Source organism: Thalassophryne amazonica, chromosome 2 (assembly GCF_902500255.1).
Source record: "Thalassophryne amazonica chromosome 2, fThaAma1.1, whole genome shotgun sequence".
NCBI lineage: Eukaryota > Metazoa > Chordata > Actinopteri > Batrachoidiformes > Batrachoididae > Thalassophryne > Thalassophryne amazonica.
Window position 1 is genome coordinate 85099760 of NC_047104.1, and position 13227 is coordinate 85112986.

A 13227-nucleotide genomic window follows, 5' to 3' on the forward strand; every position below is an offset into this window, starting at 1 on the left:
ATTATTATTATTATTATTATTATTATTATTATTATTATTATTATTATTATTATATTTTGTCTTGGATCCAGTATGTTTTTAACATTGGATTTTGATAGAGTTTCCATACTTTGTTTTATTTAAAGTGTGTTCATTTTTTTTCTTACCCATGAACAATCTTTTTAATGTACAGAAGCATCAATAGAAATTATTCAAGCTGGGAATGAGCAACAACACTATGTGGGGCCAACATGGTTATAAAGAAGACTTTCTGTATGTGTATTCACTCCTGACACTGACATATTTTGTAGGTTTTCACATGGTCACTGTGGACTTCACTAGCATATTGTACACTGCAAAAGAATCAGAGACAGCGATGCTGTCATTGGATTTATACTTAAGTATAAATCCAATGACAGCATCGCTGTCTCATGGCTGTCCCACAAGATAACTGTGGGTGGTTTACAGTTCACAGTCCTCCCACCCAGTAACCCAGAGAGAGAAAGAAAGAAAGAAAGAAAGAAAGAAAGAAAGAAAGAAAGAAAGAAAGAAAGAAAGAAAGAAAGAAAGAAAGAAAGAAAGAAAGAAAGAAAGAAAGAAAGAAACATCCATAGCTACTGTACACTGGCAGCTTTTTAACCTGAATCAATATGTTCCTCTGTTTACAACATCAGGTCATTTCATATCATCTTTGTTAATATAATTTTTGGTATTTATTCATTCCAGTGATCCAGTGTGGAAGCCCTCCTCAGCTACTTAATGGAAAAGTCAAAGGAAATGACCATTCTTGGGGAGCGAGTGTTAGCTACATTTGTTTCCATGGCTATCAATTGTCTAGTCCTGCAGTGGTAACCTGTGAGGGGAATGGAACATGGACTGGTGACATACCACAATGTCTACGTAAGTTAGTTGGCCTTAACAAACTTTAAAATGGTGCTTGTTAACTTTGAATGTTGGACTTCCTTTTGTCCCCTTTTCACTTAGATCAAATAAAGCAGTTGTCCAAACTGTACTTCGTTTTCTTTTTTGTCTTTTTAGCTGTCCTGTGTGGTGATCCCGGCTCTCCAGGAGGTGGATTCAGAGAGGGGAACATGTTTTCCTACCGGTCAGTTTTTCACTATGTTGATTACAGATTGCCTTGTTTTGTTATGTTTCTCTGTATTAGGGGTGTAATAAAACACAATGTTTGAAATTAAATGTTTCAGCACAGCTATTACCCTTATCAGATATGTACTTAATGCTAAGTTTACCCCGCCAACTTTACTCTTCTGTATCACCTTTGCAAAACACCTTGGGCCCTATATTTCAGCCATTGCAAAGCAGCACAAGTGTTATTGGTACAGTACAACGATGCAGTTGATGTTTTCATGCCCTGCACCCACATTCTAAATTGCAAGTCAACTTGTACTTGTGTGCATCCATGGATGTTTTGGATTTCAAGTGAGGTGTGATCAGACCTCTGCATTGCTAGCTCCCCTATTCCACAGGGCGCCATTCTATTACAATCGTCCACGATCCAAAAAGTGCAAAAACAAGATGAAACTGCTTACTCTGGCTTACCTCCTAACAGGTTGGCCTATAAAGTGCAGACCCGACAACCTGCCTGAAAAGGAAAGTTAGGAGCTGCACCCTCGGCCAGAACCACAAAACAGGCTGCTATACTTCAAATGTTTACTCGATGGAGCGCGATCAAACAAGTTTCAAGCTATACTCACTAGTGCTTCCCTGTTCAAAAATGTTCAAACATGACTACAGCTGTTAAGACTATGAAGTCTAAGAAGTTACCACTCACTAGTGACAATTTTGCAAATTGGGATGAAATTTTTGAACAATTAAAAAGTTTGACCCCAATTTCAAAATTGGTGCCAGTCATGGCTATAACTGTACTATACCAAGTTTGTTCAAGTTTGACAAAGATGGATCAAAAAGTTACTCTGATGCTTCAAAACTTGCCCTGATTTGCTATTTGGGATTAAATGGGAAGGAACGGTGCTCTGTGGAATAGCCCCATATCATGTAGCAGCAGAAATCAAACCTATCATAGATCAACAACTTTTTTTTTTTAGGCAGGGGGTGGTGGACATGCTGGTGGAACACCAGCATGTCATACTGCCATAAAACTGAATAGAATGTAAAAATTAACTTTAACAACTTTAATTTTTACATGGATTTTCTTCCCCACTGAATTGTCTGGTTTTTGGTGGCACCATTTGACCTTCCCAAGTTGACAAATACATAAAATATGTACAACTCTTTTCTGCACTACTTTTTATACATGTTGCTGCACTACTTTTTATACACGTATGATGTGAGGATAACCCGGATACAAAAACATATTACAATTTATGATCACACAGAGAAAAAAGGTCACTTAATGGAAAAATAAAACTCATTCACTCGCGCACCACAATATTTCCAGTTTGACTCAGTTTTCAACATTAAAGGATCTGCAGGCATTTTGTTGTAGCATCTCACCCCAAACCTACATTCAGATATTTGCATGTGAGTTCAGTCCCAAATGTTACCTGAAGCAGATGTACCTTACGTGTGTGACTCAGGGACCAAGAGTACTCAGTGAAGACATTCCACAAAATAAATAGCAATGTGGACTTGGACTCATTCCAAACATACTTCTGCTACATGCTTCAGACTGTGTGCCATAGATTATCAAGACTCCTTATGTTTTCTTGCAAAAGTTGCAAAAGTTTTAAAAAATAATATATTGATCGAAATTATAGAACGATTATGTTATTAAACAGTTGTTACAATGAGAGTACAAGTCTGCATCAGTATTGTCATTTTTTAGTTAAAGTTGCACACACGTGACACTTTTAGGTCTGCAGCTTGATCATAGAGATATATTTAGAAGAAGTGACAGACAAGAGTCTCGATATACAATCTGAATGCTACTTTTAGAGTGTCTGGGAATTCATCCAAAACCAAACTCACAGAACTGCTCTCCATCTGTGCCAAGGATGAGATAGCAGCAGAATAATGTATGTTGTGTGTGACTTGCTGCTTAGATAAATATGACCAACCACATAGATGCATATTGAAAGTCAAACTGTTAAGTTAGTTTGATCAGTCTGGTTGAAGTAATTCCATGAACATGAATGATCCACAGCTAGTGATTGCCTGGATAAATGGTTATCTGTGTTGAATGAATGAATGAAAACTGTTTATTTCGAACATTTGATACAACAACAAATACAAGATAGATCAGTGAAAACAACAACAAAAAAGTTCCTACTGTGTACCCAACATGTCCGAAAAGGGGCAGGGTAGGTGTTAGTGAAATTTAGAAGGTGCAAACTTATTGACCTGAAACTAGGAAAACAAATGCATAGGCTAAATGCTGCCCTCCTCAGAAATGATCACTACGAAGGACCCCTTCACACATAGTGCGAATACGTACAACTCCAGGGCGACACACTGCGGTAGAGCTCGTATGAGCAAACCACGAAACATCGCGCCGATGGACAGCCTGTCGCCACAGCAATATATGTTTTTATTTGTTTCCATGTGTTGACAGCAAGCAGACTCACGTGCGTCACAGTGGGCAGTTATTAGCCCATCTCCGTCCAAACACAATACGTGTTGTCCAGCTGGGATGTCCAGATCGACAGATCTCCACAGCTGCTTCTGTCAGCGCCCACACCAAAGGCACAATCGTGGGGCACTTAGACAAATTTCACTGCCAGCACGACAGTGATTGTTTGTTGACTGTTATGTTGATAGTGCGAATGGCCACACATTTTCTAAGTGCCAAACGAGCGGTGTTAGATGTTCGTGTGTGTCAGCTGGAATTTGACCGACACCTGCTGTGAGAGGGATTAATGTGTTCGCACAGCGCACACTCTGTCTTTCAGCCACTGGTGTGTGCAGATAGTTGTAGCAACAGGTGTATGAGGCAGCTATGATTTTACACGTTTTGCACACGATTCCTGCTTCATGCGCACTTTATGAAAAATGACCAAATCGGCACTATGTGTGAAAGGGCCCTAATGAATAAACTGTGATTTATTTTGTTTTTGCTTGTGTATGTCATATTCTTACTGGTGTGTTATTTCTGTTGACTGCTTTAATAGCTTTTGATGTACCGATCAGTGGTCTTGGTGCAACATCGATTCTTGATCATTAATTTTATCTACTCTATCAGCCAACAAGAATGATAGATAGATAGATAGATAGATAGATAGATAGATAGATAGATAGATAGATAGATAGATAGATAGATAGATAGATAGATAGATAGATAGATAGATAGATAGATTTTATCGTCATTACAAGTGCAACGAAATTATCTTTACACCCAATCACCTCAGACAAAAATACAGCAATTAATCCACAGTTATTACTAATTGAATGTAATAATGACACACATCAGAATTAAAACAACCATACATATACATTTGATTGTTTATGTACGCTAACCTTTAAGACAGTCCATCATCCAAATTGAGGCAATGTGAGTGTGGGGTGGCCGCAGCCTTATTCCACACAGCTGTGAGTTTGGGGGGCATGGCAGGGCAGAGGCAGGGGGTGGTAGGGGTGGGGGGAAGGTGTGCATCATGTGTGTAGATGAGATGAGTTTGTATCAGTCAGATGAGTTTGTATCAGTTTTATAATGTCTGGAGTTACCTTGACAACATCAGACTGTAGGGTGGTGGGGGGGGATAAGAGGGTTAGCCGAATGGTTCACCAAGGCCGTAGATTCTTCCGGAGGAAAACAGCAGGGCATTTTGACCTTTGGAGGCTGATAAGCCAGCCATTTTTAGGGTTAAGCAGACAAACACCATTTACAGCTCCTCTGACTGACCAAATCCAATTTATGAGTATTCCCTGGTCTCTGACATCTTGCTTTGCAAGGCGTACATTTGCTCCAAGATGTTTCCAACTTATGTCTGAGTTCAAGGGTTAACACAGTCTGAGACTGTACCGCCTTGCCCAACTTATTAATCATGACAGACAGGTGAAGGGTCGTGGTTCTGGTGGCAGCCATCTTGCCAATTCTCTGGTAGATCAGGGCAGCACATAAACCAATAAGCACCAGTCCTACCACAATAAAATCAAATATAAATAAGTCTTCGACGTCCTCCACAGAGAGCGGTACCAAGCAGGCAACATGCCACTTCTCCCATGCGTAAGGTAGGTTTCATCTGGGCACGCAGAGTCCCACAGCCCTGATTTCCTTGTTGAAAAAATGGTGTCATTAGTGTTCAGAGACCAGCTGATAAATCCCATGATTAATCCAAATATAATTTGAAGAATTCACATTCTGGTGAAGTAGGGACTTGAAGGTTGGAGCTGAGATAGAGGAGACAGGAGGAGAAGCGACCGCCCTTGCCGGAGTCAAAAGCTGTATGTATGTAAAGATTTAGAAGCTTAATGGTGTCCTGACTCGGACTCGGGCGCTGGATCTATTAATCCATCAGTGGTTTTCCTAAATGAAATGCTTCGATCCAGGGTAGAAGTTAGAGAAGCTTTTGGGCGGCATAAAACGCTTCTTCCAAAGAAAAGGGGAAGACGTGGTGGAGTTCGCCAGCGGCTAAGAAGAGAGGGGATGCGTCGGATTCCCCTTCCTACGATAGTGCTTTCTAATTCCCAGTCCTTATGGAGTAAAATCGACGAGCTACGAGGCAATGTGCACTTCTTGGAGGAATATAAAAACTCTTGCCTCATTGCGCTCACGGAAACCTGGCTAAAGAACCAGGATGTAAACTCGGAGCTGGACTTAGCTGAGTTTGGACAGCCACTCAGACTCAATCGGGACTCCCAAGTGACCGGGAAGTCACTCGGGGGTGGAGTATGCCTGTACGGGAATCAAAATTGGTGCAAGACCGAAATTGTGAGGGAGTCTGTGTGTACGGAGGACATCGAACTCCTGTCAGTGTCTCTGCGCCCGTTCCACCTCCCGAGGGAATTCCCTCAGCTGTTTGTGACTGTTGTTTACATTCATCCAAAGGCGAATGCTGACGTAGCTGCGCGGATGATTACACGCACTGTGCACAAACTCCAGGGTATCTCCCCAGATGCGCCTAATTTAGTCATGGGAGATTTTAAGAATTGTAACCCTGCTAAATTACTTCCAGGGTTTGAACAATATGTAACTTGCCCCACACGACGCACAAAATGTCTCGATCTGTGTTTAAAGGCGCATATAGATCCTTCCGCAGAGCGCCACTAGGGTCGTCCGACCATAATGTCATTCACCTTGTGCCCTATTACCAACCTCTCTTTAAGAGAGTCAAAGCAGAGAGACGCACAGCGCCTGTGTGGAACGCAGATTCCATTCAGTGCCTCCAGGAGTGCCTTGATTGCACAGATTGGGATGTTTTTAAAGACAATTGCAAAGATCTTGACGAACTTACAGAAACTGTGTCTGCCTACATCTCGTTTTGTGAAAACATAACTATCCCTCGCAGATCATTTCGTTCATTCTCAAACAACAAATTCTGGTTCTCTAAAGATGTTAGAGACTCAATAATACAGAGAAATAAATGCTTTGAAGGAGGGGATATGTCTATGTATCACATATTGCAGAAAGAAGTCAAAAGAAATATTAGAAGAGCTAGAAATGACCACAAGAGCAAAGTGCAAAGCCTTTTTACTTCTGGAAATCTACGTTCATCTTGGAAGGGAATGAAATCTATGTTAGGAATGGAATCAAAATCAAGCTCTGGTGTTCTGAGCACTAACTTGTTTCCTTCAGATGTGGTCTTTGCAAATGAATTGAATACTTTTTATAATCGATTTAATGTCCTGAATTTTAATCATAAATTGTGTGTCCTTCAGAATGATGAGCCCAGTAATACTAACTTATCCATTGATAGAGGTGTGGTCCTTAAGCACCTTAAAAGTGTTAAGGAAAGGACAAGTTCAGGGCCTGATGGTATTGGGGGAAGGGTACTTAAAAACTGTGCAGAGCAATTGGCTGATATATTCTGCCACATCTTTTCTTGTTCAATGGAACTTCGTAGAGTACCCTCCCTTTGGAAATCCTCAACAATTGTTCCAATACCAAAAAATAAGTCACCTAAAGAACCGAACGATTACAGGCCTATAGCACTAACATCTCTCGTTATGAAGACTTTTGAGAAAATTGTGAAAGAGGAGCTTTTAAGACAAACACAGGGAGTGTTAGACCCATTCGGGTTCGCATACAGATCTGGAAGGGGCGTGGATGATGCGATCTCCACTCTACTTAATCTGGCTTTGCAGCATCTTGAAGGTGCAAATACCTTTATTCGGATGTTGTTTATTGATTTCTCCTCCACTTTTAACTGCATACAACCACATGTATTGGCAGAGCGATTAAGAGACATGAACATTGATGTTGGCCTAATTTTATGGATTATTGACTTTTTAACAAACAGATCGCAGAGAGGCAGAGTTAATGAAACTCTCTCCGATGCTGTTGTATCATCCACTGGAGTCCCTCAGGGCTGCATTTTATCTCCTTTGTTGTTTGTTTTTTACACTAATCTCTGTCAAAGCCAACATGATAATCATCACATCATAAAATATGCAGATGATTCAGTTATCCCGTCCCTTCTGCACAGCGATGACTCCACAGACCATAGTTTGGTCTTGCTGGACTTTTTAGAGTGGTGCCATTCATCCTCTCTATATATAAATGTGGACAAAACTAAAGAAATGCACATTGATTTCAGGAAAACACCACCTGTTCTGAATCAAATGTCCATTGATGGGAAGCCCATAGATGTTGTTGAGAATTATAAGTATCTGGGCACCCAAATTGACAATAAATTATCTTTTGAATTGCAGGTTAATGCAGTGTGCAGTAAGGTGCATCAAAGAATGCACTTTCTGCGAAAACTTAGGAATTACAACGTAGATGGTGTCTTCATGAAAATGTTCTACAGTTGCTTTGTGGAGTCTGTGTTAACCTTTTCCTTCCTGTGTTGGCTTAACTTATTGAACCTTAAGAATCACAACCGTCTTTGTAATATTGTCAAGGAATGTGGTAAAATTATGGGAACTCAGTGCACGGACATTATGAACCTTTTTAAAACAAGGTTTGTGTCAAAAGCCAGGAAAATTATGGCGGATTTGGCACACCCTCTGCACTCACAATTTAAGTTTCTGCCCTCGGGCAGACACCTGGTAATGCCCAGATGCAGAACCAACAGACTAAAAAACTATTTTATTGCCACAGCCATTGCTCTCCTAAATAACACCTAAGGACTCATTGTTGCACTTAAGTCTACACTGACTTGCACCTTATTTCTTGGTTTTTGTTTTGTATGTTTATTCTGCTGTGTTTTATGAACTTGTATGATGTGTTTTTATGAATGCAATTTTTACTGCTGACTGCACCTGAATTGCTCCCATGGGGACTAAATAAACGATCAAATCAAATCAAATCAAATCCTGTGCCAAAAATAAAGCAACACTCCCTTTGTGTGTGTTGTTATCTGAGCTTTACTCTCCCTTCTTTACATTCCCGGTCTGGATTCACATACGTCATTAGTGTATGAGATTCCTTGATGTACACATTCAGTGCATTTGAGTTCTGCTCTGTAATCCCCCGACACACACACAGACACACACACACACACACACACACACACACACACACACACACACACACACACACACACACACACACACACACGTATCAGCAGATAGGTGTACTCACTGCATAGCTGATGAATTTGTTTTCAAAATGGCAGAGTAGGGGCCTTACAAAAATTCTTCCAATAACCACATTCAGGCTGAGAAAAGGCCTCTGACCGAGAACATGGTCAGACTAAAATCAATGTACATCAGCCTTTTCCCACATTAAGAGCTGTTAGACCTGAAGCAGTCGACAAGGAAGAAAGCTTTGTTTTGGTCCTGAAAAACTGAAGCTACGACATCTTCTAATAGTGGCAAAAATCAGTTATTAATTTAAATTCTAGTACCCTGGTTTAGGCTTTCCCAGGGAGACAGAAGTATGATTCCTCTTTAATTGGAACACACTCCCTGGGCCCCTTTTTAAAGATGGGACGACCACCCCAATTTGCCAATGTAAAGGTACTGTTCCCAACTTCCATGCAGCGTTGTATAAGCGTGTCAACCATGACAGCTCAACAACATCCAGCGACTTCAGCAACTCAAGGTGAATCTCATCATCCCCGAAGCATTTGTTGATTACCTCGGTGACTTCTGCTAGGATTATGGAGCCAGATCCATGTGAATATTTCATCCTTGCTTCCTTGATGGAGGGTATGTCAGTAGGGTTGAAGAGATCCTCAAAGTGTTCTTTCCACCACCTAATGATATTCTCAGTCCAGTTTAGCAGCTCTCATACCCTGCTGAAAACAGCCTGAGCTAAGAATTGCCTGCCTTTCCTGAGTCACCTGACAATTTGTCAGAATCACTTTGAGGCTGTCCAAAAGTAATTTTCCGTGGTCTCTCCAAACTCCTCCCATGTCCAGGTTTTTGCCTCAGTCACCACTGAGGCAAAAACTGACCACTGGTCGTTCTGGCCTGCCAGTACCTGTTTGCTGGTTCTGGAGATCTCTGTGCCAGCCAGGCCTCCTTCTTCAGCTTGACGGCTTCCCTTACTGCTGGTGTCCTCCAGCAGGTTCTTGGGTTGCCGCCACGACAAGCACCAACACCGTTCTGGCCACAACCTGGATGGTTTAGGATGGATTGTTTAATTTGCTATAGTTAGTTAATGTTGTTAATACTGTTAATACTGATATTAACCAAAAGCTTTTTTCATGCGGTTAACACTCCTCTCTGCGCCACTCCATGGCTCAGAGCCCAACTATGCATGCAATCACAAAGTTCTTCTGCTGTGGATTTTGAGGAGCATACTGGAATGATCTGAATTGTTCAGCAACTGACGGTTGGGTGTGTGCAGACAATTTGCCTAATTCACAATGTGACAGAACTTAACGATGCACTGTTACGCACGATAGTGCGTAACAACGCAGAACATTATTCTTGACCATGCATAATGGTTCCTGATATTTCTTCAGCAACACGTGCCATTAATCATAACACATGGTGACAGGTTGCAGCAGTTCCTGAGGACACCTGACACCTCTGCCTCAAGTCATCACATTCATGATCAGCGAACAAGAATGTATACTTTGTGGCATTCGTGACTTGCAGTCATTATGTGTAAATACAGCTTTATAGAGGTGTTCATTTATCAGCAGCTTCAGTTGAAATTACCAGACATTCAACCCGTTATGTTTACAACTATAAAAAAGTGTATTATCGTTTTTGTGTATTTCAGTTGAGTCTGTCAGGATCACTTTAAAATATCACAAGTTACAAATAGGTTTGGTTTATAAACCAAAACAAGATGTACAGGCGAGGAAACGTGGAATGCTTAGATAAGGCAGTGTGGAAGTTCTTAAATTTTGAATAAGCCTCAAAAGGGGAGCATTTTTATGTAACATATTCTTTGAACATTCAACAGGCAACATGTACACATCATCAAGGGATTTGTTTTAATCTCAAATAGCCAACATGTGATACACGACTTCATATCCATTGCAGATGAAAAGGAGAAGGAAACAGAAAAAGACAAATGAAGAGTTCATTTTCTCATTTCCGTAGTGGTTTTTCATGTTTTAAAATTACACTTTATCTAAAACCATTTGTCATGGGAATATGTAAGTGATATTTTGTTGCTGCATCTCAGTACCACAAGCAACAGAGGAAGATAGGCTATGTGATCACCCCTTCCTGTCTCTGTGTTACTGGATATTAAAGATGTTATCTTTCACCTGGCGCAAAGCAGGGCACTGTGTTGCACAAGAGTCATTAGTAGTGTGCAACTAATACAGTTGTAATTTTCACAGCCACTGCCCAAGTCACATAAATTACAAGAAGAATTGCACTTATTTGTGTGCACATTAGTTGGTTGGTCTTAAAATGAGGTGTGGTCAGGTGCAGTGGTCAGAGCATTCCTGTTATGTCATAACAGGAGCTGATTCCAACATAGATAGGGCAGAGTTGTTTTGGTGTTTATATGGCAATGTATTAAGATGTGCTTTACATAAGCACACTCTCAGTGTGTGTGTTGTCTGCTTGTATACCTCTGCATGAAAACAATAAAAAAAATATTCACTGTTTCAACACAGGGAGCTTTAGTGGCTTCTTTTCTTTGGGGCTCTCTGATGCATTGGTGTTGGTCAGAGGTTCCCAAATCTATTTGTGGAAGGCCCCTGCTCTGCATGTTTTCATGTCAACCTGCTCTACTCGCATCTGATTATTTAACTCTGGTGTTTCTCTCCTCCTCCACACCTGTCAGACCTGATTAGACATGGGTGGAGAAAGGAGAGTGAAGGAAAAACACACAGGACAGATGTTCCCCATGAGGAGATTTGGGCAGCCCTGGTGTAGATCAGTTAAATTGCCAGAAAACCTCTCACTTCAATCCACTCTCTAAGCTGTAGTACCTACACTAAAAAAAGACCCAATTTAATTGAATTGTTTCAGTTGGTAACACCTAAATGAATTAAGTTCTTTGAAACTGAGTTAAGAAATTAGGTTAACACATGTTAATCTAATTTATTAATGTAATTGCAAAGAATTACAAATTAATAAAGTTATAATAAGCTATAATTGCAAATTAAGTTAATAAGTTAGGTTAACATGTGTTAATCTAATATATTAACCTAATTACAAATAATGTAATTCATTCATGTGTTATCGATTGACACAATTCAGTTAAGTTCAAGTATTTTCTTTTTTTTCTTATTAGGTTTTACACTAGATACCTTTCCTGAAACGACCCTAGTTCTACATGAAGAATCAAGTGGTCAGCTCCTGCTGTTCCTGGGCATTTTCCCACCCAAATAAGAATCAGAACCTGTTCTGCTTTACTTCTGAGTTCTCGTAGAAGCAGGTGTGCTCAGAATAACATGGCTATGGTAATGGGTCACAGTAATTAGCAGATTTTAAGTTATACCAAGAACACACACAAAACCAATGTTACAAAAAAACTTAGTGCCCTGTGTCCTAGTCTGTGTACAAAATGCATGCCCTCTGAAACGCATAGAGGAGATAGATGCGTCAAAAATGCACTTTCAGTATGTGCCGTACATCAGGCATCATCATGATACAGCCTAGAACACAAAATATGTTGGACAGATGACAACAGAATTTTGGGGATTATGCTTTTTGGTTGTTGTTGTTTAATAATTTGTTTTCCTTTACAGATCAGAGGTCAGGTTCTACTGTCATGCCCCCTACATTCTAGTAGGCTCGGCCTCCAGAGTTTGTCAAGCTGATGGAATATGGAGTGGTCAACAGCCAGCTTGTATAGGTATTCAGAAGACACTAAATATAACTTTAGTGCTGCTAAACTGTCTCTGACCAGATGTGGTCTGACCCAAGTGGTCAAAAAGATGCTTCTGCTTCAAATTGTTCCACATTAGTCCATAAAAGCATACCATTAGATAGAACACAAATAGAAATTGAGCACATGTATAATAGCTGATCACTGTGGAGTGATGCGGTGTGATACGTATTCCTGCACCTTAAAGATGTTGTGTTTTAACAAACATAACAAAATTGGACTTGGTTGTAATACATTATTATAATAGGAAATGTGCTTGTGGTCACATTTGAAGGTAATTCTGATTCAGCACATTACCCTTGCTCCCAACATCTTTTTGCATCAAGCATACATAGGCTTCTTTAAATTTTCCACAACAAAAATATTACTGGATGGTTATAGTCTTTCGGAAGGTGTGAGAAACAAATATTTTCTTCACTGCAAAGGAAATCATGTCAAGTTAAAAAAAAAAAAAAAAACCAAATTGGATCTAGATAAACAAATTGGATCTACATAAGAATATTAACTAACCAGTACATGAAAAGTGCAGTTGAAATATTGGTTCTCAAAAATTTGAAAGCTCCCTTAAAAAAACAAAATAATAATAATAATGATAAAAAATTGAGACATACATGTGTGAACTGATCTTTGACCATGTATTGAATATTGGCGACAGAGCTTGTAAAATAATTGCATCAACCAAGATGTGTTATGCCACTGTCATTACAGTACACATTTCATTAATTTAGCCTATAATACATTAGCTCAAAATTATTTATTTTGTTGAATTCTACCACAACAGATCAAAGTGATTTATAAAAACAGCAAAGGGGTTCAGAAAACCTGTAACAGATAACAGCTGACTTACTAAGATCCCTGATAACAAGTGCTAAATTGCATTTGGGTGGAGATAGTTTTGTGAGTGATTTACAGTGAGTAAT

The 13227-nt window shown here is 39.9% G+C and overlaps 1 protein-coding gene across 1 annotated transcript in view; it reads left to right on the top strand.

Moving 5' to 3' along the window:
- The window catches only part of LOC117503844 (CUB and sushi domain-containing protein 1-like), a 2069078-nt gene that overhangs the window by 1968471 nt on the left and 87380 nt on the right, over positions 1-13227 (top strand). Inside the window, exons 63-65 of the mRNA XM_034163109.1 lie at positions 706-879; positions 1018-1084; positions 12168-12274. Of these exons, the coding sequence (XP_034019000.1) occupies positions 706-879; positions 1018-1084; positions 12168-12274 (348 nt within the window). The remainder of the gene's footprint in view (positions 1-705; positions 880-1017; positions 1085-12167; positions 12275-13227) is intronic.